This window comes from Denticeps clupeoides, chromosome 4 (assembly GCF_900700375.1).
Source record: "Denticeps clupeoides chromosome 4, fDenClu1.1, whole genome shotgun sequence".
Lineage (NCBI taxonomy): Eukaryota > Metazoa > Chordata > Actinopteri > Clupeiformes > Denticipitidae > Denticeps > Denticeps clupeoides.
This window is the reverse complement of record NC_041710.1, coordinates 6,887,572-6,914,935: the sequence shown is the minus strand read 5'-3', so window position 1 is coordinate 6,914,935 and position 27,364 is coordinate 6,887,572. Positions and strand designations below refer to the sequence as shown.

Sequence of the window (27,364 nt, the reverse complement as noted above, 5' to 3'; positions counted from 1 at the left end):
ACGTTTTCATCAAGTTTTTTCGTTCGCCCTGAATGTGACTTTGCTGTTCTATACCTGAAACACAGTTACAGATCCCCCGTGGAACCTCTCACGATGCGTCAAGTTCTACTTTAGCACTAGAACTACTGAGTGTGCACGGAAAAAACGTTAGTTTTGAAACGTGCTTGGTGAGTTTTTCCACGTAGTTTCAATTTTTTTTTTACTGCGAATCGACACGTGGACTCCTTAACATCACGCGTGTCGCGACACACTTAATGCTTCGCAAAGACATTTTTACAGTTTTTCCTGGTCATCGTGGAAGTTCAGTAGACGATGCAACAGAATCTGTGGAACATGTCACGCCACCCGGAAGCAACTGGATTCTGCATTACTCCCATAGGATGGTAGTAGCCTAGTGGTTAGCACACTCACCTATGAACCAGAAGATGCAGGTTCAAATCCCACTTACTACCATTGTGTCCCTGAGCAAGACACTTAACCCTAATTTGCATTTCTCTAAAATGTACTCCCACAGTTTCTCCCACAAATCAAATACATAATATGCATGTTGTGTAAATTAGAAAAAAAGTAATTTTTTAATTTGGTGCGGTATTAAGTGGACAACCGGAATTGTTAGAATATTGCTTGGAAACAGACCAAAGTCATTAGGCCCAAACTGAAAAAAATACTGTAAGTGAATCACAAACCAAGTTAATCCATTTAGTAACCAAGTCAGCACAATCTCCAACGCAAACAGATTATTTTGGTAGGTCTGCTGTTCACAACAGTAGTAGGTGGGGTTTTGATCCTGTGATTTTTGTCACCGTCTGGTTCATAGGTGCGTTACCCACTACGGTACTTCCACCCCTTTACTGTGCAATCACAAATCAATTAATAAAACAAACCTGGCAACAAATCAGTGTGGGTTTGGTGTGAAGATGATTGTTGCTATAATAAGAGCCTTATGCCATCTGTTAAATATGGTGTAGGCCCTGTGGTGTTGAGATTTGTTGAAGGGCTGAAGAGGTAAGTGAAACTTTCACTTTTTTGTGAAAGTGATTTTTTTAACAGAGCAATGAAATGTGCCGACTACTTTTAACCAATCACCCTTTGTAAACAGTGGGCAGCTTAGTGGTACCTTGACACCTTGGGATTTGAACCTGCAACCCCTCATTTACAAGGCCGCTTCCGAACCCAGAAAGAAAGCAGCAGTTTCACACAGCAGGTGAAAGACAAAACGACCACCACGCCATCAGAATAAGATTAAGAGGATCGTGACCGTCTGGACTGACCGCATCAGATGCTCTGTTCTTCAACCTGGTAGAACAATTCATACTATGGGATTTCTCAGGAAATTTGAATAAAAAAATTCAATGCAAGGTTTTTGTTGAAAACAATTACTTCATGTCAAGTGTTTTTTTTTTTTTTTTTTTAGTTAGACAAAAATTACCTACGAACACAAGATTCTAATGTAAATTCAAGAAAACATTTCAATAATGCAGAGAAGCATTAAGATAACTTTGGTCTTGCAGTACTTGACATTATAACCTGTGATTTTTCACAAATGTCAATTTTAAACTGTTAATTTTTTTTATTTATTTTAAGTGTCTAACAATTTGTAGTCCTTTAGGTGCATCTTGACAGACCATAGATCTGTTCTGTATTTTGTTGTAGAGCCACAGATTGTTCTACAATGTACACGTCCAAAAAAATTACACTGTTCCATGAGGTCAATTAAAAGCATACGAGTCAAAAAAAAAAAAAAAAAAAATTTCACAAATTTGTATTCCCATTGTTTGTGTTCCTTGGCATGAAAGAAACATTAATGGCCCCTGTACGGATTAAACAGTTGGACTGCATTTATTGGCAGGATGAGCACTCCAAGGGCAGGTGTTGGCTAATGATGACATTTGTGTGGCAAAAACCTACAATTTCCCCATAATATGGAACCATTTTCCCAGCTGTATATCATGAGATTTTGCACTACATGAAGGTTGCAACAGACTCCCAAGTTTGAAAATCTGATTATTAATACACAAGTCAGTAAGGAGCATGTTTGTATACAGTATGCAACATATGGCATATTCAGCAGGAAAGATTATCCATTCTCTGTAGACATGTACGAAAAACACTATTTATTGCTTAATTCATATTCCTTGACCCCACAAAATGACAATGCTCAATCATTAAATGACAGCAAATATCTTGAAATAACTGAGGCCTTTGAAAGAGACCTGTGGTTCCTGTTTTCACAAGCTACACATTGAATGCTGTGCACAACTTGTTTGGTAAACTGGTTTAATTTTGTGCTGTGCTATAGTATTGGAATCAAAAGTTAGTTAGTTCAAGGATCAAAACAGACGCCCAATTCACCAAAGGTCCATTCTCTAACACAAATCCCATGCAAACACACTGTGCAAAGTGTGTATAAAGATGGATGAATTGCACATTTCTAGGGGAAGGGGGGAAAGAAAAAAACAAAAAAAAAAAAACAAAAAAAAAAAGCAGCAAAACAGTCCTGCAGATCTAACTCATTTGGCATGTCAAGCAAGTCTAAATGAATTGCAGTATTGCACTCGCATTAACCAGGGGTAATATAAAAAGGCTTAAAGGAGACTTTAAATAAAAATAAGTATATATACTTAATATAAACAATGTCATTAAGTAAATAAAAAAAAACAAACTAATATTTGCTTACAGAATATTGCTCATAATAAATAGCCTAAAGGATAAATGAGATTACAGTGCAACATTGCCTAAATAAATGAGGAGGAAATATTAAGTACATATAGAAACAAAAATAAGGCTGGCACACACACGTATATATAAACCTACAAACATATATATGCGTGTGTGTATATATTTGACAATTTGTCTCATTCACAAACAAGTGAAAACATAAAAGAATTAAGTTTGAAAAGAAAAATCTTACAAACATTTAAAATGACCCTCAACAAAAGGATAATGATAAAAGTACAGGTTTCATTAAAATAATTTCTTTAAAACTCTGTATAAACAAACACAAATGTACAGTAAAGAGCACAGAATATGTACTCCAGGATTCACAGTTAGGAGATTATGCCCATATCATATCAGTCGAGTTGCTCTTTGGGGTACTTAAAGAGAGCTACCAAATAAGGTAATGTCACAGGACTACCAGCAGAGGGTTTAGAGAGTCTCCTGCAAAGACTACCGCCCCCCACCACAAATTATATGAGGGCAGACAGTACAGCACCGAACTGAACAGGCCAGAAAAAAACCTTATACCACAGGTCCTGGTGAAGTGGAGTGGCACCCATGAATGTAAGGTAGAAAATGCTTTGGTGATTAAATGTGGCTTGGGGTGAAAAAAAAAAAAAATCACGATCCTCTCAGTGTTTAGTTAACATGTGCTTAGGAAGCCAAAGACAGTCGGATGGAAGGGAAACAGATTCATTCATTTTAAATCCCTCAATAGAAAACATGGCCTTGCTGTTGATGTGGGCATCGGTTTACTGTCCAGCACTTAAGGTTCTCAAAGAGTGGGCAGTGCCCCGCTGGCATCAGCCCTGGAGACAGTGATGTTCTATGGTCGGTGAAACCTGAGGAAGGAAAAAGACATAAATGAGACACATAAAAGGTACAGAGGATTTCAACTAAACTTTTTTGCTTTTATATAGGTTTTAATGGTCCCCTAATACTGTATCTGAAGTACATTTACATTTACAGCATTTATCAGACGCCCTTATCCAGAGCGACTTACAATCAGTTGTTACAGGGACAGTCCCCCTGGAGCAACTTAGGGTTAAGTGTCTTGCTCAGGGACACAATGGTAGTAAGTGATATGTGTTACCCACTAGGCTATCTTTCCGAAATTCAGCCATGCTTCAGAATTACAGCCACTTCTATATGGGATTTTGAGACTTCCCCAGGATGTGACAAGTATATATATTTGTGCTCATTTTTACATGCAATCATGTAGCAAGTGCAATGCTCTGGATGTTTTGAACCCATGGCAGTCGGTGGAGATAATGTTTAAAGGGAGGGGTGGGAAATTCTCTGGGTGGACAAAGCATGAGAAACAGGAGGTAACCTTTCCCCTTACGATGCCATAAGGGGCCAAATTCCAGATTTGGCCGTCTGAGCTGCCGCTCTCTGAACGGCGAAAGCACTTTTTACACCGATGACCCTTTATGGCCACTGCAGGACCATAGACAGGCTAGGGGAACTAAATGTTAAATAAGTGAAATTTTCATGGTAGGCGCTCTTTAAAATGGTGTGGAGGGGTTTTCATAACCACCATAAAAGTATTACATGATTACAGAAACTCATTGCAGGTTCAAAGGAAATTACCTGGTTAGATGGCGACTGGATTCATGAACCTCCATTTCGTTGCTTTTAAAATCGTTGAGCTCCTTCCGTATGGCTGCCTGAAAGGTACAACCATTGCACATCATACAGACACCTTGTGTTAGAAAGCAAGCATCATTTATGTACCACTAAAGGCCATTTTAGGACAGCTGATCCCCTTTCCCATAGTTTCAGTCATATTTCACAAAAAAAAAAAAAAAAAAAAAAAAAGGTTCCCATATAGTTCCATACAAAAAAAAAAAAAAAAAGGATTTAAATGAGCAAATATACGAGATCCCTTAGTCTAATTGCTGATTAATAGGTTACAGTTGGCAGCCATGTCAGAAAACATAGACATATCATGCATTTCAGAAAGATACAATTATTGATGTATTTAAAAGCACATACATCTAAAGAGATCACCGAAATTGGGTTAAGAACAATTCAGCACATTAGTACAACCTGGAACAATCCAAACAAATCTGAAGGTCTGATCACTGAATTTTAAAATTATATAAAGAAAAAAAATGGACCAAAGACAAATCTCATTTCACGTTCTCAAAAAAAAAAAACTTTGGGCCTCAAACACACAAACTGATCTGCCCCTGATGTGAACTCCGCAGAGAAATCCCACTGTGGAGAAATATACATCTGAATCTGCTGCTTTATACTGCAATGCTCGCTCCAGTATGCCACTGACTGCTGAAGGGGGAGAACACAGTGAAAAAGCAGGCCAGAACATGGCCAGGGGGAGCTACTGAAGCTCTGCAAGACTGAAAATGATAGTTTGCACATTTAAAGCAGACAAGCAGCAGCAAACACATAGCGATGCCAGATGCTCTCAACACATTTTAGTCCAGATCTCAGGCCCAGAACACCACACACCTCTCCAGATCCCAATCTCCTGATAGAGGCAGGCTGCAATCACTGTTTGATGAAGGTTTCTAACAATGATTGGTGAACTTGACTGTGCTTTAGACTAATATTGTACTGAATTGCTAGTTTCTCCAAAAAACTGAATCTTGTGTCTTAAATGAGTGTAAAATACGCAGGACTGATGCTATTAGTGATGGGCACGGCAGCTCACCAAAAATATTCGTTGTAAAGATTTGTTGACCGAATCATTGGTGGGAGCCTGTGACTGACTTCCTGAACTGATACATGGCTGAAGGGTTCAGGCTTCAGTTCTTCGCAATACTTTTGCGCCCTTGAGGCAGAGGAGGAGGAGCTTATTTGTACTTTTTAAAGCATTTATCAGGTGCCCTTATCCAGAGCGACTTACAATCAGTAGTTACAGGGACAGTCCCCCGGAGCAACTTAGGGTTAAGTGTCTTGCTCAGGGACACGATCGTAGTAAGTGGGATTTGAACCTGGATCTTCTGGTTCATAGGCGAGTGTGTTATCCACTAGGCTACTAGCACCCTATTATCCCTATTCAGGTTATTAACCAGGACAGTACCAAGGTCTCTACCTCACACACAATCAATTCAAATGGAGTACTGCACTCAACATTTGATTTAAGGATGTACTATGTAGAATGGTGTATATCACAAATAAAAAAAAAATCTGTTTCACATCCTCCCAGTTTACAGAAAATAAATGGATGAAACCACTTGGTAGTTATCTGAAACTACTTGTGAACCAGAATACAATCTTTAATTACTTTGCTATAAAAATAAAAATCAGAAAATGACATACTTTTTCTGATCTATACATCTGTGCCCATCAATAAATCAGCTATGCACTTGTGTTAGTCATATCGATTAATTTATGCAAGTTTGTGCATTACACTGGTGAACAAGCACCATGCTCAGTATGAAACACCAGGTTGAATATTTAATTTAGCTGTGTATTTCTTCCACAGATTTACTTTGCATACAGATTATGCAAGTAGTAACAAGTAAACTGAACATACACTACCAGTTAAAAGCCTGCCAAACTGAAGACACAGGACTATGAAATAACACACGTGAAGTTATGTAATAAATGAAATAAAAGCAAACAACGCAAAAAAATTTAACATTTGAGTCTTAGAGCGACTTACAAACCAGCAGTTATAGGGACCAATTTGTGGTCTTCAGCTTCAAAACATCTCATAAAGTGGCTTTTTATGACAATAGTTAAAGCAGCCATGAAGGTAAAAAGAGGCGACTCTGGGGAAAAAAACTGATTCAAACATACTTCACCTAATCTTGCTACAAAATACTAAACATATTTCTTGCATTGTATTCTACAAAATGGGTTAAATCTTTATCTACACAACCGCCACAGATTATGAGTGTAGACTTTTGACTGGTAGTGACTCTTTAGACAAGAAAATTGTTTCGAATTGGAATTGTTTCAATTGGCTGAACATTATATGAAGTATAGGTCTGAACCTATCAACACCTAAATTAAGATTTGCAAATGTGGGAAAATTTTCAACCTAGTGGTGACCAACAGTGTTCGGTGATCTCCACTGGAAGAATTTGGAGAAATCAGGTTGTGCACCAGGTCATGAATTATTTGAGTAATGTAGCCTTGTTGTATGTAAGTGTGTGTCATTTAAAACCCAGCACTCACTTTATCTGCTGCTGTGAGACGTGTCCAGGTCTTGTCTGCCCGCCTGTCATAGTCCTGGGCATCAGTAACCTCCACATAGTCGCAGAAGCGAATCAGGATCTTGGCCTGCCGGAGTTCTTCCACTGTGGGCCTCTGGCTCAGCTGCCAAGATTATTATGAACAATTTTAGCCATCCAGTGATATTTTGCATCATGTTGAAAGCAGCAAGTACAACTAGTTGTAAGAATCAGCCTCAATAGAACAAACCTAGTACATCTGTGTGTGACTGGACTGAGATGTTTATGTCTGGCAAACAGAAATAATGTTCAGGTGACTGATGAACTATGCGATCTTTGGCCCCTAAGTAGGAAACTTTCATTTTCCATTTCTGATCATTTCACCCAGTTGTGATCTCTCGTTATAGCCCATGACAGAGAACTGTACAAACTGGTAGTTGGTTCATCAGCCACTTTTGTTCATACCTTGCGGCTCAGCCTGCGTCTGATCTCTATCTTCTCCTCCAGCTCCTCTTGTTCATTTCGTGCTGTTGAAATGCAGAGAAGAATAGATTAGCCTCCATGAAAATATATGAACCATTTACTCTGTAATATGGACCAGTCTTCCAATGAATGAGAGGGTGGAATGGGTGGAGAACACTGGCAGGAGTGATTTGGGATGTTATATAGTTTGGAGACAGTGGCATTGATGGGAAGACAGGAGGCAGGGGCTGGAGGTGGCAGAGTTAAAGACGCTGAGATTTGCATTGGTGGTGGTGGTCGCACGGCTCGACAGGATAAGAAAATCTGTGTTTCTCAGTCAAGACTTGCACAAAACACAGGGAGACCATGCAAACAATACACATACAAGGTCTGAGCCGGGATTTGATCTCACAACCTTGGGAGCTGTGAGGCCACTTCGCTAACCGCAGCACCACCACATGACCCCCAAACCAAACTACACTAAAATATACTGACTATGGAATGAAGTGGTCTCCAAACACACAGTACAGTTAATTCAATTGTTGGACAGCTCATCTTCCACAACACAGAACAAGTCATAAACGGCACAAACGAACCCCTATTTTTAGGAGACTCAGAACAAATGAACCCTCGTAAATTAACCCTGACGTTACCGGTGGATTTGACCAATGTTCTATTTTAACTAAGTGTACAACAAGTATTATGTACAGACTCACGTTTAAGAATGTTCCTCTGTTCCAGTTCCTCCGCAGTCGGTCTTTGGCTCAGCTGCCTGCAGAACCACAAAACCTAAATCTCAGCACAGAGCTCAATTTAACTCACTTAACACGGAGTCTCTGGAAAAGCCAAAAAGCCTAAGTGTCTATCTGTTCTTAGTAGTAAAATAAAAGCAGGAGACTGACAGAGACAGTCAAAAAAGGAGGCGTCCTAACCGTGTGAGTTTTGTGCCGATCTGCTGACGGCTTTCAAATCTCTCCTCTGTGCTCAGCATGGGCAGAATGTTCCTCTCCTCCAGCTCTCGTATGGAGGGCCGATTGCTCAGTTTAATGGCCAGAGAGTCTTTTCTCAGCACCTTCACAGCCAGAGTACCTACAGTCACATGACACATAGAAACATGTCCAGCTTCTCATTTGTCATACCACAACTGGTCACGGACTGGGAAAAAGGAACAGAACTACTAGAGAATGACATGATACTGTAAACCAAAGCAATTCTGATACTGATGTTGGCTTACCAACATATTTACTAGCTGAACAAACTTCTTAATGTTACAAACAATATCTTACTTGTGAACAGTGTGTCATCATCATCCTCGTCGTCATCTTCATCGTCATCCTCGTCCTTGTACATGCTGGGTAGGTCCTCATAGTCTGACTCATCGGGCATGTTCTCCTTTTCATCGTCAGAGTCAATGACACCAGCAGGAACTGGCCTGCCTTCCAGGAGGCTACCAGTATGCATTGCAGAGCTTAAAAAAAAAAAAAAAAAAAAAAAAAAAAAAAACCACACAGTAGAGGGTTAAGACAATTTAAATTCCATACCAGTAAAACACAATTTTAGCTTTATGTTACTAGTATGGGGCCATATTTTGAACAGCTGAACAAAAGTTACAAGGGATTGTCACAGCGACCAGACACTTAAATGTAGTCAAAACCAACCCATGCAATCCAAAACCAGACATGTTAGACATGGGCCAGTTCTCCACCCACCAATGGAGGCTTGGCCCTCGCTTCACATGGCTTCTCTTACCATTGCAATGTTGCAAAAACACATATCTGCCTAACTATGGCATCTATGCTCAGATTCAAACCTGCCAAGCTTACATTTCTGCCTGGAATTGTAACACCAGTCAGTAGTATCATCTCCACAGACACCACCACCAGAAGCCTCCATAATTAATGACCAGCTCTCATTTTAGAGCATTTGGCACAGTTTAATGCTTCTGTAGTTTTGCTTTCTACAACATCTGAAAATGAATATTTATAATGATCAATAGGTGTGACTTGAATTAGAAGTTGAGCCTTATTATGCATGCACCAAAAATAGAATTTTACAGAAATCTGGGTCATTAAATTCCAGCGGCAACATATAAGGCATAGCAGGCATAGACCAAAAAGCACGCACCTCTCCAGTCTCTGTATGGTGAGTGCTAGTGTCTTGTTGAGCTCCTCAATGACTCTGCTGGGTGGGTGCATGCCTGTGGGCATTGACCCATACTGCAGCTGGAGGGGGTGATGTAGGGTGAGAGGCTGCGGGGCACTGGGCGGGCACTTCTGAGGAAAGGTGCTGAGGGGAGACTGTGAGGATGAAGGGTCCAGTCCACAGATTAAAACTTTTTTAGGTGGCAGGGGAGGGGAAAGCTTCCCTTGCAAGCAGGACAGTTTCAGGGCCTGACATGAATCTGGAGGGGAAAACAGGGTGACAGACAGACAAAACATTTGCATGACTAATTTGCATGTATATTGGTTCAACAGGTAATGACCATGGCCAAAATCGACACAAATTAAAATATTATTTTAAAAGTACGATATTTTTTATCCAATGCTGTCCAGTAGAAAAATTCCATCTCCAGCAATAAATCAGTGATGAGCTAGCAATGCAAAATGTTTTTAAATTTGTACTAGGACTTTGGTATGTGTGTGCAGATGACACCCCTGAGAGATGAAATGCTGCAGTGCAGAACAAGGAAAAATATGGTACAAGATGCTTGCCAAAGTCCTCTTATTCCCAGCTTCTCAGTCATTGCAGGGTACAGGGTGTGCTGCATGTGACACAGGTGGACCGAGACGAAAGGCCCTAGCTGCATGAAACAGGGTTATTTCGTTCTGATGTCTTCGTTTAAACAGCAGACTGACCTGTGCTGTGATTGGGAAGTCTGGAGTAGGGTTTCGGTGGTAGTGCAGGAGGCTGCTTGTGATAGAGGGAAGTCTTGGCTGTAGTGTCCTGGTCACCGTGGTAGGGGGCTGACTTTTTGGGAGGCAGGACAATAGACTGCTTTAGGGAGGGTTCCTGAAGGCAGACAACACCTTCCATCGCTGGCCGGAAGTCTATTGAGACTAGAAAGGTAAAACCATTCAAACAATTTTTTATTTTTCTGACAGCCAGCACCCTTACTATTTTTTGTAGCCTTCTCCTACTACTTAGAAGAGCTTGTGGCTGATGACTTTCCACACTGATGATCATCCATAGAATAGACAACTTACGATCATCAAGTTATGTAAATCTTCAACAAAAAACTGTTTAAAGCAAAATATTCAGTTCATGCTGGAAGAAACCTTTTCAAAACTGTTTGAATTATCCACTGTAGGGTTAATCTTTTTTTGTGACTTTTGCTTCATTTCTGAAAGGTTTTGTCATGTGTAAGGCTTCATTAAAAGCCCATTGAAAGATACTGTCTCATTTGTGTATACACTAAAGTTTTTTTTTTTTTTTTACAATGAGAAGCAAAATGTAATTCAAGATTAATTAAAGTAATTATTCCAAAGTAAATGTTGAATTAAATGCTAGTCACCATTCCTGTGGCTGTCTGTGTGCTCAGCACGGTAGGCCAGCTCAGCCATCCTGTCAGTCTCAATCAGGGTGGGTATGGCATTCTGAGGTGGCCCACTATCTATATGACCATCCACCTTCGATAAGGCAGAGTCTGAAACAATGGAAAGAAATGAGTCACAAATCTACAGATGTTTTGCATATACAAGTTTCATTTGGATCTGTGTGCAATCATTACATCTCCGTACAAGATGGCTAAATAAAAACACTGCAAACTGTTTTAGAGCAATTCTACTGGCATCAGCTCCCTGAAGCATGACCATAAAACATGCAGTAAAATGATTAAAATCAGCATTTATCTAGGTACTAGGGATCTGCTATACCTAAAAAAATGTATCCTCTGTATTTAAAAAGGGGCCAAGTGGTTTAGGAAGCAGCCCCATAATCCGAAGGTTGCCGGTTTGAATCCCAATCTGCCATGGTGCCACTAAGGTGTCACTGAGCAAAAGCGCTGTCCCCACACACTGCTCCCAGTGTGCCTGTCATGGCTGCCCACTGCTCACTAATGGTGATGGTTAAAAGCAGAGAAGCAATTTCCTTCGGGATTAATGAAGTTTATAAAAAAGAAAAAACAGGTTGTGGTAAGAAATCTTCTGGTGGTTTTGTCAAAACTCCATCACAGGAGTTTCAACAATGTTATCTTTATTTTCATGTGCCCTTGAGCCAGATTTGATTTTTTCAGTGAAATAATTGGTTCTGGTAGGTTACTCTTGTAAACTGTACCTTTAGTAATGTAGTAGATTAATAAAGGTTGTAGGTTCAAAGAAAGGGTGATTCGCATCTAGAATTTGATTCTGGGTTTGTGAATTCTGACATCTATGAAATGCTAGGAGGAGAGGGGGAGGGGACAACTCAATTTGAATTAAAAATCAAACTTTGATTTGACTTAATGCTCTGGGGTCAGTTCTAATATTTACACAAATTTAACATGTAAAAACTGAAAACCTGAATGCCACCATAGAACCCCTTCTCGTCGACCTTAAAATTTACCTCAGTAGGTTTTCAGATCACAATTTCACATACAAGCTCACTCATGCTTTTGCCTTGTTTCAAGATGTGGGATGCATGTGTGAACAGACCAGAACATACCCTTCTCAAAGATCTCCTTCAACAGGCCACGTTTAATCAAGTCGTCTCGACTCTGCCGCACAGACATCTTCCTCTCCAGAACTGAGAAGAAACAGAAGTCACACATACAAACCTTAAACTCAGGTCAAACAAATCACTGATCATCAATAACATTTGAACCATTCCTATTCTATTGAGGTTGCTTTAAATCATGAAAAAAAAAAAAAAAAAAAAAATTAGGTTGCCTCATCTTCGCCAGGTAAAGAACCACGTGAAAACGTGATCAGACCAGGACTCACATTGTAGGAACCAAATTTCCTTTCTTGAACTACTATTGGTAGGTACTGGCCAAGATTCCACCAGAGCTGAAAGAACTAAATGTCCAGTGCCTAATAGCTCTCCCATTGCCAGGTACCATTTGAAAAATCAATATTAACAATCAAAGCTCTTCTTATTCCATATACATATACAACAAAATAATACGGGACAGACATAAATGAAAGAAATCCATATTTTTAGTCTGTTTGCCAGAGAATTCTGCTTGTCGAGGGAGCATCAATGGGCTGCCGCTACCCCTTGGCGTGCCAGAGAATTCTTCTCTTCTAGAAGAGGTGAAGCTGAATCAGAATATACTATTTGGAAAAGCCTAAATAGTGGGGTTTTTTAGGAATGCAAGTGTAATGTCACAGAGACTGGCCAGCACTACTGTTCTCTTTTCCACATCAAATAAGGTCACACCTTCAGTGCCACAGTTGTGTATTGAAGAGACACAGACAGAATATAATCACAGGCTCAACAACAAGCTAGTTTTGGAGACTGGGCTCCAATATTGAGTCACCTAGATGTACTCCTGCCTTGTATGATTAGTGTTGCTTAATAAAACTACTAAACTTGCCATTTAGACTTGCTGAGGATTTAATTTGAGCTATATTTGACAGAGCAATGACCTAGTTAGTGCAGAAAAGGCTGCCACTCTCTCATCTACTTCCGAAGTGGGACGTTTATAAATCAGTTGGTTCCAGTTTATCCACTTTCATGCAATGACTGCACAAAGATTGTGTTTTCTATTCCATGACTTACCTCAAATTTTACTAGCCCACCAGTGCAGAGTCCAGACAGGAGTCTGCACTGCATGGGGTATCATGAGGACAGGTCCCCTTTACTTGTTCATTAAGCACCTCCTTGGTTCAGTTTATCCACTCAAATGATTTTGTACAGCTCCATCATACCAGGTGATCCCATGTCCTCAGTGTGGATTTCAGCCCTTGGTTTTGAATGAACCATAGAGGGCAATCTGGCATTCATAGACCTCCACTGGCAACCCATGTCCAGCGGAAATCTAATTCAGATCACTGCCTGTTACATACAGAGTCTACATCCACCTTCTAAACTCAATTTTATAGACTAATACTCCATCCTAATGCAAATCCTCCATACAAGGCATAAGCACTCTAGGGAGTTCACGTAAAAAAAAAAAATTCTACATTTAAATTGCAATGTAATGAATCTGTGCCCTGAATGTACAAAACACTTAAAGGAAGGAGGGGAAAAAAAAAAAAAAAAAAAAGAGAGACTACATGGTTTGGTGGTATGGATTGTAGTTCTACTGCTGCAGTAGTAGTAATTGCAGTCATGCATTGACTATGAAGAGCTCTATAGTGGAGAGGCAGTGAAAAGGGTGGTCATAGCCTAGTGGGTAACACCCGCCTGTGAACCAGAAGACCCAGGTTCAAAATCCCACTTACTACCATTGTGTCCCTGAGCAAGACACTTAACCCTGAGTGTCTACAGGGGGACTGTCCCTGTAACTACTGATTGTAAGTCGCTCTGGATAAGGGCGTCTGATAAATGCCGTAAATGTAAATAAAAGGGATGATCAGCACAGTTCAGGCTCTCTGTTCTAACTGGCTCACTGTTCTAACCGGAAGTTTTTCTTTGACTGTCTCAAACGTTAGCCTGTGTAGTTCCCAAATGCTTAAGATAGGATTATGGTTTCTTAAAAATAAATAAATTTTATATATATATATATATATATATATATATATATATATATATATATATATATATATATATATATATATATATATATAATTATATAAAAAAATATTACTTTATGTTTAATAAGCCCCACTTGTTTCACTGTTTCTGCATCATTTCTACCTTACATGGCAAGATATGTGAAAACACAGAATTTCTCAACTGATAACAAAGCATCAAATAAAATAAATTAATTTCTACCAGAACTGAATGTTGTCAAGTGTCTTGTCCATAACAGCTGTATCCATGTCGCGGCCTACAGCAGAAGCGTTTTGTGAATGAGTCAGCCCCACCCACTGGTCTGCCACAATCCTCGACCAGCAGGGGCCCAGCAAGTCTGAGAAACAGTACTTTTACAAGAACTCAGGCTCAGGGTGGGGAAGCCATTTTATGACTATAAATCAAAGTTATGATTAATAGTTAAGGAGTAGGGACAATTTAAATATAGTGATTAATACTTATTTGAACTGTATGGACACAATACATCAAACCGGTTATAAACTGTTCATTTAACGTTCAGTAAGGATGTTAGACTTGGTTTTAGCCTTTTTACAACAAACATTTACATTTGTAGAATGTCTGACCGACATTATTGAAAGACCAAATTAACACGCTCCAGATTGAGGTAAGATGCACTGAGCATGCCCAAAGCAGAGTACACTTTAATGAGCAGACATCTTCATGTCCATCTGTTTCACAAACATGTTGTTCCCCGAGGGCTATCAGAAGCTCTTCTAGGTTCTAAGAACACTAGCCAGACAGTCCCAGCTGTTTATTCACTAGTCAAACATTACATAACACACAACATAACAGATTACACAAAAAACAGACATCCAGATCCAAAACATGCTTGAAAAGGTCGGACACGAGGTACACTTAGGTGAGAGAATTATTATTATTATTTTTTTTTTAAACTGGAATTATGAACACATACATTCTACCAGTAAAGAGATGAAACGTTGCAGATAAAATAAGTCACAGTGATATAGAAATAATCACTGAATATGGTCATGGATAACTTCCTGCATGATGCCCTTTCAATCTGTATTCAAACCCATGTAACTGTTACTGGAAATATAGACAAATCACACATGAGGATCTGAGAATTTTAGGTTTGCACCAGTGTACAGAATAAAAGCCAATATACAAAACACAGTGGACACTATTGATCACTTGACTAATCTCAGTAACGTACTTATTTTAACTGGAGGATATGCAAGATATATTTGCTGCAATTGCTGTATCCTTTCTGCCTTTGAATTTATTAATGCATTGGTTAATTCTCCATTCATAAGTTGCTCCATGGAGCACAACAGAATAAGGATAAAGTTTAGAATAATTATCTTTTTGAATGAAGACAGACACACAATGGAAAAAAATCTGATATTACTTCACCCTGGCTTATTCAATAGAAGTTAACTAAATAACTGTGGTGAAATGGAGCAGCTTTTCCAGCCAGATGGCTTGTGGGAGTCTGAGTGGAAGTGCCTAAAGAGGGCTGGTATTAAATTTCTAGTACACTGTACGCTCACATCTTGTTTAAACTCGATGCAACCGCATATATAAGCTTAAAGAGCATTTTGATTACTTTTTAATTCATATGGGTTCTTTGTCTTAATCGACTTTCAAGTTTTGCCTTGTACATGTGGTTGTTGTTTAACTGACAGGCTAAAGCCAGCTGATCAAGAGAGTGATTTGATTTCATCGTACAAGGTGTCATTTATCTAGACATCTTTCACAATATGGAGAGACATGCCTAATTGTGACATGAGGACAGATACTGAAAACTGCAGGTTGAAGTAAAAGTGAGCTCCTTCTAATATTTTTATGGCCAGTCTAAAAGTCGCAACAATCTTCTGTATCTAATTTATGTGGACACACTCAAATTAATTTGCATGAATAAAGGTTAAGAGGTTGCAATTCCAAAATGAATGGTTGGCTGCTCCTTTTTTTTGACAATTCTGAAATTCTCATACATTTACATTTATTTTACATTCACAGCATTTATCAGACGCCCTTATCAAGAGCAACTTACAATCAGTAGTTACAGGGACAGTCCCCCTGGTGCTCGAGCATTGACCAAAAAAAAAAAAAAAAAAAATGTATACACAGGTACTAAATTTGTGGCTGTCTAACTAATACACACACACACTTGTGTATTGCTTGTGTATTTCAGCATAGTATGAAGAGTATAAATATTGTTTATTTTTTTAATCAGAACCTCCACCTCATGGTATTAGACCTGGCAACCTGAAGATCAAGTGCTTTGTGAGTCCATGTGATGTACTGTACATTTTACATTTACAAGTAGTAAGTGGGATTTGAACCTGGGTCTTCTGGTCCATAGGCGAGTGTTTTACCCACTAGGCTACTTCTTACTCAAGACCACAAGGACTCCAGACATGCCAATTGTTCTCCTCTACTTCAAAAAACTTTTTTTCCCCTCCTAGAGGGAAGTGGTGATGGTCAATGTTTTTGGTCATGTGCTTTCTGCCTTACATCTGTTCAGACAACCAGCTAATATTTCTGAAAATGTCTGAAATCACAGATACAAGGTTTACAATGTTTATTATTACATGGTGCCACTCAAACTTTTATTCTTGTTTTTTTTTTTGCTATTCTCTAATTAAAAACATAGGTTGCCATAAGGAACGGAGTTATAATGATCCCAATGTGAATACAGCTAACAGTTCAGCAAGCAGAAGAGCTGCAGTTGTCAAACACGTAACAAAGTTATGCATAATGCCTTCTGGCATTTTTCAGGTTCTCAACCTCACAAATTGTGTCAGATGTAAAAAGTCTCGTCCCAGCGATCATTAGATAACATTGGCATTAAATAGCCCATCGCACTCTTCATGATGCTGAACCAATAGCTTCTTATTGTCAATTAACTGGTGCTCGAGCATTGACAAAAAAAAAAAAAAAAATGTATACACAGGTACTAAATTTGTGGCTGTCTAACTAATATACACACACACTTGTGTATTGCTTGTGTATTTCAGCATAGTATGAAGAGTATAAATATTGTTTTTTTTAAATCAGAACCTCCACCTCATGGTATTAGACCTGGCAACCTGAAGATCAAGTGCTTTGTGAGTCCATGTGATGTACTGTACATTTTACATTTACTACATTTGGCAGACACCCTTACCCAGAGCGACTTACAACGTGCTTTCATGCAACATGAAAATCTGTACAGTTACTGTACAGATGATTATATATATATAAAAAAATGGAAATTGACATGTGAATTGGTAATTTCATTAGTTTCACTTGTGCTAATCAAACAAAATATCAGTAAATACAGGGTTAGGACAAGTGCTGCAATGGATGACAAGTTATATTGACCATTTAAACAGCACAGACTTTGAGTACACAAAGCACTGGCAAAACTGTAAATGATTATATGCCAGTGTTAATGTCACCACTTAAAACAGAGGCCAGTGGACAGAGGTCAGTCAGATTTCTATCATGACTATCTTAATGTTGCTGGCATGTCAAACATTGCCACAGAAATATCCTTGATCTGTCTTTTTATTGCTGCATGAAGGTGCCTCACCGATGCAGGGCACTGCCACTATACATATATAGCGGCTCAGGTTACACCTGTTAAAATGTCCATTTTTATATATATATATATAAAAAGTCTAAATGTATAACTTTCTAAACTGTCATTGATCAGATGACCGACTTTTGAGGACATTTTTGAGGACATCTGACATTCCAGTTGAAATTGAAAGCATTCATAGGTCAAACAATGCACAAGTAAAAATTACTTTTCCTACCTGCAGATGTCTGCTTGAACTTCTCGCTCTTCTTCTTCCTCCACTTCCAAGGCTTGAAGAGTCGTCCAAGAGTTGCAAATTTGCTCCTGAGGCGAATGGGAGGGGTGTGTGTGCCTGGTACCAAGGACTCAGATCGCATGGCTGATATTATCTCCACCTCTTCTGCTGCATTGGGTCAAAAACATGCTTAAAATTATCCATACAAATGTCAGAAATGAAATATTTATATAAAACATATCATGGTTTTGGAGCTCACCACTGAATGCAAAGATGCAATTAGAGGCAATTCTTGCAATAAAACAATGTTAAAAATAATTTTTTTCAAATGTTTCAGAATGCAGTAATTTCTGACGCAATTTTTTTTTTTTTTTTAAAAAGACCTATGCATAAGCATACTAGTTTCAGCAAATATAGTTTCACTAAAAATGGTAAAATCAGCATTCTTGTATGAACCCAATTTATTTCACTCAGTGTGTGGGGACGGTGCTCACCAGTACCTTGACTGGTTCAGGATTTGAACCTGCAACCTTCCGATTATGGGTCTCTTTCCTTACCTGGTAGGACACTGCCCACATTTACATTTACAGCATTTATCAGATGGCCTTATCCAGAGCGACTTACACTCCGTAGTTAAAGGGACAGTCCCCCAAGATGCAACTTTGGGTCCTCTTAGGGTCTTGCTTACTACACAATGGTAGCAAGTGGGATTTGAACCTGGGTCTTCTTGTTCATAGGAGAGTGTGTTACCCACTAGACTACTACCACCCTACTACTTCGCCCACCACTTGCAGGGTGCAGGGCAGCATAGCTGCAGAACTGTGCAAACCACCAAATATGCCTATAATGAACACATGAGCATCAGCACTAGACAACTGGGCAATGGAAGGAGTCCTGGTCTGATTAATTTATTACTTTAGTTCCGGTGGGCAGCCTTGGGTGCTGCATTCATATGGATGTTACTTTGAAACCTACCACCTACCCAAACCCAGTCATTGAAAGGTTCCCTACATTTACATTTACAGCATTTATCAAACACCATTATTCTGAGCGACTTACAATCAGTAGTTACAGGGACAGTCCCCCCCCGGAGCAACTTAGGGTTAAGTGTCTTGCTCAGGGACACAATGGTAGCAAGTTGGATTTGAACCTGGGTCGTCTGGTTCATAGACAAGGGTCTTAACCCACTAGGCCAGGATAGCGAATCCTGCAACACCACAAAAATGGTTCAAGAATGGTTTGAGGAAGTAGTCTCCACATGGAGGTGTCTATTCAAATCACACAAACCAGTTGGCATTTTAGTGTCGGACTAATGAATTTCTTCACCGACAATGAATCACCGTCTCAGGGTGAACGTATGGTGTACGGGCCGTGCATGGTGCAAGTCTCCATTCCGCGTTGCACTCCTGAGGCGTCTCTCAAGCCATACGCATCACTGATCTGACAGGGTTAAACTGGTATCTGGCTGCACTGCTCCACAAAAACGGCAAACTCAGAAGGTTGTAAACAGGAGACAGGCAAAGTGTGGACGCTGTGTGTGTTCGCTACACCATTTCAACTCCCGTGTCTTTAAAACTGTGTGGACAGTACACATCGCACATGCAAAATAAGAACCAGAAGACCTCAACGTCACGGGTTCAAACCCCAATTACTACCCTTGTGTCTCTGAGCAAGACATTGAACCACCTTTAAGCAGCCTTTTAAAAAGCTTTGCTCCTTTTTTTGTGTGACAACACCGGGTGAAGTCGTGAATTGCAATTGCAGACAAAGCGATCAGTGAAGGGTCACATGGACGTCTTGTGCCACTTGCATAAGCCAGAACACACGAACAAGGGCAAGCTGAGCCCAGGAGAATATCAAACGCGGCGTACGCTCGGAAACACAAAAACCAGGCCACATGGTTGCCAGATCAAAATAATAACCGTTTGTGTAACATAACTGTGGATTACGAAGGGTTGCATGTTGCCGAGCGGCCGCGAAAATCCAACGAGCCTATGGTACGGTAGGAAATGGCCGTTTCTGGCAAGATGGCCTGGGTTTTGTTCTCTAGCACCAAGAACCCTTGTTAGCAGCTTGAATAAATTACTCCAGAGATGGGAGTAGGTCGGCCACAGTGGAACCAAGCCATCGGAATTCTGACAAACCACCACGATCCACGGGCTTTATCCTTTGTGGAACAACACGTCTTAAGTTCTGCATTTCGGATTTTGTGCCGGCATGAGTTCCAAGGTCAAAAAGATGTGAAATGCTGTTCTGTCCACCAAGTCTCGGCGTCGCCAACCCAACATCCAAACCGGCGCTACAAGATTCAGTCCTTTTGAAGGGCTTCCTATGTACAATTTGAAATACCTCGAGAAGAGGCGAAGGGCGGATCCGGCTGGCGTTCGGGCGTGTTCAAAACGTCCCGGCCGTACGGGCCATGGCCTGCAGTAGTGAGGCGAATCCCTCTGGATCCGTGGGGGAAGGCCACAGGGGGACGGCCGAGTCAATGTGAGATGTAGTTCTCAGGCAGCACGAGGAACGGTGACCAGTCTCTCTCTCACACACACACACACACACACACACACACACACTCTCTCCAAATGGCTGCAGGCGTGAACAAAACGCGTAACGCCTGCACGTCACCTCTGAAACGTTGCAGACTCGAGTCGACGCGTAAAAAACGACGCATATACACACACACACACACACACATATATATATATATATTTTTTTTTTTTTTTAAATGCAGCGCAAAACGCGAACCTCCTCTACAGCCAGGAGCCAAGCCCGGCGGGCGGAGGCCGAACACCCCCGGCGAACGCGCCGAGGACAAAAGAAGGTCCCTCGCCATGGCCGCGCTTACCGTCCTGCGCATCGCTTGCGCGGCTGCAGTTGCTGCATATGTGTTTGATCTCCTTCCCAATGTGGCAGTGAATCATGAAGGGCATGTTGTTGTTGTGCTGCTGCCTCTGCTGCTGCTGCTTCGCGGTCTCCGTCTTCTGGCTCAGGGACATCATCCTGACCAGATAAAAGCCCTTCTTCTTGGGCTTCTCCACGGCCATCCCCGCGGGCGTGGCGATCACGTTGCCGAGGTACCCCGGCGCGAACCAGCCGCCGTGGAGGATGGAGAGCGCGGGATCCGCCATGGGCGCAGGGGCGGGAGGAGGCGGACGGGTTGTCTGCTGCGGACCGCGCAGGGAGGGGTTCTTAAACCGCGCGTCCCCTCCTCCTGGTCCTGGACCCGCAGCCAATCGGGACGCGTCGGCCGCGCGCCTGTCACCTCCGCGCATGACGTCACACCCCGCACACCTGTCTACAGGTTTACGTAAAATAGCGCGGAAGGCTGCTCATATTTCATATCAGACACAAAGTGATCACCTCAATAATAACAATAACTATGAAAATCCTGTTTGACCGATCACAATTTTTAATAACACGTGCCAATTATTGACCATTTCCCCATGAATACAGGCTAGGAAACACATTACAGACCCGGTAATTCTATTCAGGCATTTATCCCTATCTTTCTACACTTTTACAGGGCCTTATTAATGTTATTCTGTCCACAAAGGAGGCAAAAATGAAACCTGCCATCTTCTCCAGTGAACCCCAGCTCTGATCTCGGTAACCCCTTATCTCTGCTTAGTGTCCACGGAAAGAGAACAAAAGACGTGTTGTTAGAAGCATAGTGGTAGCAGAGAACAAAGCAACATCACCTAAAAGGAATAATGACGCCATTACCAAAAAAGGGGAGGTTTTACATTTTTGTTCTTTTCATCATTTGAAAAGAGAGACGATTAAACGCATTACACCAACAAAACCAACGTCTGCAGTAGCCCAAAAGCATGAATACTGTGGCATTGCTGTGGGTATTACCAGACGCCGTCCATTATGCTGTAATGCTCCACAACAACAGCGCTGCGCAGGGTACAGGTCCTGAGGATGGAAACTCATCTTCAAGTTCATCTTCTATGAACTGAAGGCAGACAAAATCTAGCCGCTGCTCATCCTTATACATTTCAGCATCAGTTCAACAACCTGTGGCTATTGTCATTTTCTTCTTCAAAATCCTATCATTACAGAAACCCCTATTGGTAATCAGGAGGCCCAGTCAAAAGTGAACAATGTAAAACCGGGAATGTTTGTGATTAAAACCAGACCAACCATAAATGGACGGATGGATGGATGGCAGTATAGAGAGTTGGCCGAAAAGCAGCACCTATTTGAAGGTCAGCAATCCATGGCAGTGACTGTTCTCAAAAGACTAAAAGACTGCAGAAAGCAGACTCAATTTAAGGAAGGAAGAACTTTCCACCATCCCTGAAGTGTCTGCAGTGCCTGTATTGGACCGTCTGAAAAGAGAAGTTAGAGAGTTTAATGTCCCAACAAAAAAAAGAAAAAAAAAAGAAAGGATGGGCATGATGTGAAAGTGGAAAAGGCTGTTTGCTCAGTGTGCTCCACTTAGAGCAAGAACTCCAACAACTCCTCAACCAGGAGTCCTTTGAAATTAATGTTGTGAGGATGGACACGGGAAAGGCAGGGCTCTGAAGTCTTGCGTTTTTCTTAATTTCCGTAACGTCAGTGTTGATCATTGTTGATGCTGCAAACTGACCTGAAATTTGGGATGATAAACTGAATAAATGTACAGCGCTTATGTGTTTGTGCAGTCATTAATTCCCTCTGCAGTTCTATATGCATTTTATTAAATGGACATACACATCTTCATCATCAAAGCTACCTATTGCTCTGTCACTCAAGACTGTTTCATCTGTCTGATGGTGTAGGCCTAGTGGTGCCCTCAGGTGCTGAAACAATGAACAAACACAGCGGGTTCTACACAGCAGACCCCACTGCGAACAAGATAAACACTCATATTGTACAAATCTGATCCTCTAGAAAGCAACAATATGGAAACTTGCTCCACTCATGGAAGACAAATGATGAATAGCTCCATAAATGTCACACGAAACATCTTTAATTTTTTTAGATCTACAAAAACCAATAGAGACTGAACATCAGCAGGCAAATGGCCCCAACACCTTAAAGAATGTAGTGCCTACATCAAAATATGTACAAATTAAACTTGGACTGGCAATGTGCTTTGGACTATAGAGTGGAATCTGTATCTGCCATGTTTCAGATTCACATCAAGCAAACATCTAGCTAAAAACTGCAACATTGAGCACAACAGTAACAGAAGCTCTTCACCCTTGAAGAGCTCGTGACCCCCAAGTCAGAGAATGGCAGGAGGAGAAGCACGAGTCATCTCTTACAGTGAAATAAGTCTCCCCTGAACGTCCGGGACTCCACCTTTGTGATCGTCCACAGCTCTTCAGTATTCACATAGTGGACGACCTCATGTTAGTCCTCAACAGCAGGTCCAAACCCAAGAAAGTCTGTATATTCGCATTGAGACTGAGGAGAGCTCACCTCCCACCCTCATCGTCTCCATGTTCAACAGAGGGACTATAGAGAGCGTCCTGATTAGCAGCCGGGGGGGTGGGAACGGCACCGCCTTGCAGCTCATAGTGAGGATAGGGTCTCTCTTCCCACTGTCATGGACAATCACCAAAAAGGCCACCAAAACTGTAAACATTCTGTTCTCGTTGGACGGAAAACCTGCATTTTCAACCAGGCTTTTTAACTGTGTGTGTTTCTTTTTTTCTTCCCTGGTTGCTTTTAAAAGTTTCTTAATGGCAAATCTTGAGAAATGAGCAGTTGGAGAGGGTGTGACACCATGATCTGCAGCATATGGGCCTTCAGGGCCAGTAACTGCTGCACATTATACTGTTGTTTTTTTATCCTGCTATTTTAATCTGCTGCTGTTACAGAGTTGTATGGCCAGAACAGAGAGACTTCTTCCCCAGGACACACTCAATAGCACATGTGAATCCTATTTATCTGCGTACTACCATCTTCTGTTGTACCCTAAGTATAATAATTAATAATAATATGACACTCTGGACTTTGGACCTATTATGGAGTGTAATATATCTAATGTTTATCTTACATTGTTTATACACACACACACACACACACACACACACACACACACACACACACACACACATATATATATATATATATATATATATATATATATATATGCATTTTTCTTTCTTAAATTTAATCTATTGGTTCCTCTTGTAATTTCTACACCCTTGTGGGGTGATCAGGGTACATTTCATACAGGGGGCAGTGGTGGCCTAGTGGTTAAGGAAGGTTCGAATCCTGAGCCGTCGAGGTTCCACTGAGCAAAGAACGGTTCCTACATACTGCTCCCCGGGTGCCTGTCATGGCTGCCTGCTGATCACTAAGGGTGATGGTTACATGCAGAGGACAAATTTCATTGTGTGCACCATGTGCTGTACTGCAGTTACTTCACTGCACTTTGCAGTTGTATGACTGTGTTTGTGACAAATAAAAATATATATTGCTCATTTGCACATTTTTCAAGAGTGCAAAATGCATGTTTCTTTTTTCACAGTTTATCAAGACTTGAAATGTACGGATTACTAGATGTTAAATATATCAGAACTACCAGTTACCACTAGAGGGTGGTGTGTACTGGAATTGCTAAGGTCAACTTGTAAGGTCCCCTGACAAGAAATAATTGCTTAGTGGTCCCCTAATACTATATCTGAAGTCTCTTTCTGCACCAGCCTTGGTGCAGAACATTAATATGAGTTCCACCAGCCTGTCTATGGTCCTGAAGTGGCTAGAAATGGTGATAGATGTAAAGAGGGTGGTAGTAGCCTAGTGGGTAACACACTTGCCTGTGAACCAGAAGACTCGGGTTCGAATCCCACTTACTACCATTGTGTCCCTGAGCAAGACACTGATTGTAAGTCGCTCTGGATAAGGGTGTCTGATAAATGCTGTAAATGTAAATGTAAAGAGTGCTTTGGTCATTCTGCTTCACCGTTAAGAGACAGCTGCAGCACAGATGGTTGAATCTGGAATTTGTCCCCTTATGATGACAAATGTGTAAAAAAGGGTTTCCTCCTGTTTCCTCCCCTATAACATTATCTCAGTCATGGCTTCCAAACGTGTGAAGCATTGCAGTTGTGTTTTTTTAGTTCAGCCATTCGAGACTCTGAAGAACCAGTGAGTTAATTTAATTATTTTCTGGAAAACTGTGACACATCTTCCTGTTTGCACGAAACATTGTGGTTGGTGAATAATGCTGATGATGTAATTTCCATGAATGCATGCTCAGTTTGACAGACTGCTCTCCTCCTCATCCAGCCTCTCATCTCCTCATTAGCATTTAAAGGTACATTTTGGTTCAGTTACCAAACATATCATGCCGACTGATTAATATGCCATATAATCATTTACACACAACTAAAAAAATAAATGTGATCTATGTGATTATCTTGAATGTAATAAGTAATCCTCTTTATATGTGCCATCGTAAACCACAGATTCGCATAGTGAATAAACGTGGCTTTCAAGGCTTAAGCGCTAAGCACTGGAGGAATGAAATGACCAATTTGTGCCAATTTCATCTCCCACATGCCGCCGTTTGAGGAGGAAATTATCAGTGCTTACTTTTAGTTTATGATGTTACTGAAGCCATTATCACTGACAAAAGCTCTTGCATCATTAGGTTGTTGATGAAGCGGTCATAGCAGGCAACATTGAATATTCACTCATGGGGTAAAATTCTTTGCAAAAACACACTTCAATTTAGTGATCAAAGAACAAATACTTCTCAAGTGCCTCTCACATATCCTTAAACACCAACAGAACATGTGTTCCCTATACAGTTTCACACCCCGATAGGTCTGGTCTATTGGACAACATTGGCCTGCCTGTGGCCTGTGCATAAGTGATCCTTGGCCACCTGTCTCCACTTTGCTGACCACTGCATTTGGCAAAACCTGAACAATATTATTTGCATAGTTACTCTCACTAATTGCACAATTATATGTGCAGTGACTGGCAAGAAATCAGAAAATATGTACTCATATGTACTTAAAGTTATAACAACTGTAGATGCCATTGCAGAGCTGCGATAGTGAGCACAATCTTGTAAAAAAAAAGCATGCATTTGCATAAATTGTATTTGCAAAAAAATATTCAGTGTGCAATGATAATACTCCCAGCATAGTACCTCAATATTCCTGTATTGTTTGTTATGTAAGTGCAGCTAAAATGCTATAGGTCAGGGTTATTTTATGCTTTGAGGCACTGCTGAGATCTAATTAATGGTGGAATTTTTTTAAAGGACTCACATGTGTAATATTGAAATCAGAAGTTGAGGTTATTTTTATAGTTGAACCCCCACTCCTCCGCTGCATTGCCCTGTTTGCGTCTTTACAGAACCACCCTTGCACGTGAAAGCTCCTGCACATCCTCCATGCATTCTTACCCTGTTAGGAGCATAAACCATACTCATTTATTTGTTTGCATAATAGAAAACAAACCTCCATGAGTGACAAACGAACATATTCTAATGGCCATCAAACCACATCTTAACTGGTACATCAGAGGAAACTCAAAAAAGGTACAGGAGTGGGTGAGAAACATATTCTTCTGTTTAATATGCTCGACCAAACCAATAGTTTGCAAAGCGCATGCAGAGCAAATAATGGATTTGGCCAAATTGGCTTAAATTGGCTTAAATGCAATGCAGTGGTGATAGCGACAGCAGTATCAGTCAGTGGCCGGCCAGCGACCAAGGCAACTCCTGTTTAAATGGTCTTTACAATGTCTTTACACATACTGTGTAGGCAGTGCATGGGCGTTGCAGTTTAACACGGGTTATTCCTGTGATGGGGAGGGGACGAGGGGGACGAGGTTTTGGCGCATGAGGGGATGATGAGGGGAAATCGCCCTTCCCCTCGACCTGCCCAGCTCTCTACTTCACCCATAATCTGGTCTTAATGGTACAGGAAAGCGCTATGGCCGGCATGAAATGAGCCCAGCGACCAGTGCAGCTGTCTGGAAATTAAAAGCATCATATCAAAATATGAGGACACACCAATCATAACTATTTGCATGAAACATTGAATGAAAACGCAATACTACACTGCATGCAGTGTGATGCCGACTCCGCCATGAAATACTGCCAAGTCACCATGGCAACAAAGGATGCAATACGCCACGTCCACACTCTGCATCCACCAGAGTGATGCTGCAGCAAACGGGTAACGTTCAGTTGAATCTGGCGACCACGTGGACGACAATCACGCGCCAACGGGTTCCGCCGCGTTACGTAAGAGCACACCGCACACCGTGCGCGTTACACGGGCGTGCGCGCGTTATAAAAGCGGACCGCAGCGGAAACACCGTCCCAGCCGCAGGGCTCGGGGCGCACGTGCTCGCTCGCGCCGCTTCTACCTGGCTGCAGGTTCAAGGCAATCCTGGCCTCGGCGAGGTAGGGCGTGTCGCTCTTGGACCGGACTCTCCGGATCGCTCGGCGATCTCTGGCCTCCCCCGGAGTGGCCGCCATTGATTGGAGGCGCGTCCAGAGGCGGCTGGCGGGCTGGAGGACGCGAAGTGCCAGGCGCTCCGTGGTGGTGATGCTGGAAACTCCCTCCCCTCCCAGCGCAGCCCAGCCCAACCCAACCCTGCCTCTTATCGCATCCGTCCGCAGACCTGCAGGCACAG

At 41.3% G+C, this 27,364-nt stretch overlaps 1 protein-coding gene across 2 annotated transcripts; it reads right to left on the bottom strand.

Moving 5' to 3' along the window:
- Positions 1 to 1,814: 1,814 nt before the first annotated feature.
- LOC114788447 (phosphatase and actin regulator 1) lies at positions 1,815 to 27,290 on the bottom strand. 2 transcript variants are annotated; one of them, XM_028977030.1, is made up of 13 exons: positions 27,095 to 27,290; positions 17,768 to 17,932; positions 11,967 to 12,047; positions 10,840 to 10,971; positions 10,184 to 10,384; positions 9,453 to 9,729; positions 8,615 to 8,796; positions 8,261 to 8,417; positions 8,045 to 8,100; positions 7,332 to 7,393; positions 6,871 to 7,011; positions 4,312 to 4,388; positions 1,815 to 3,560 (listed from the first exon to the last, which is right to left on the bottom strand). In XM_028977030.1, the coding sequence occupies exons 1-13, from the start codon at positions 27,204 to 27,206 to the stop codon at positions 3,545 to 3,547; spliced, it is 1,659 nt and encodes a 552-aa protein (XP_028832863.1). In that variant the 5' UTR covers positions 27,207 to 27,290; the 3' UTR covers positions 1,815 to 3,544. The 2 variants fall into 2 exon arrangements, with proteins under 2 accessions (XP_028832863.1, XP_028832862.1); XM_028977029.1 differs by lacking the exon at positions 27,095 to 27,290 and adding an exon at positions 20,610 to 20,992.
- Positions 27,291 to 27,364: the final 74 nt, after the last annotated feature.

What these genes read in the sequence shown, in the direction of transcription:
- LOC114788447 (XM_028977029.1), bottom strand. Translation starts at nt 20,892, where the DNA reads ATGGCGGATCCCGCGCTCTCCATCCTCCACGGCGGCTGGTTCGCGCCG. An exon ending in GTTCAAGCAGACATCTGCAG is followed by an intron (nt 12,048 to 17,767) that starts GTAGGAAAAGTA and finishes GTTTCTTCTCAG; the next exon opens with TTCTGGAGAGGAAGATGTCT. An exon ending in GTCTCACAGCAGCAGATAAA is followed by an intron (nt 4,389 to 6,870) that starts GTGAGTGCTGGG and finishes TGTACCTTTCAG; the next exon opens with GCAGCCATACGGAAGGAGCT.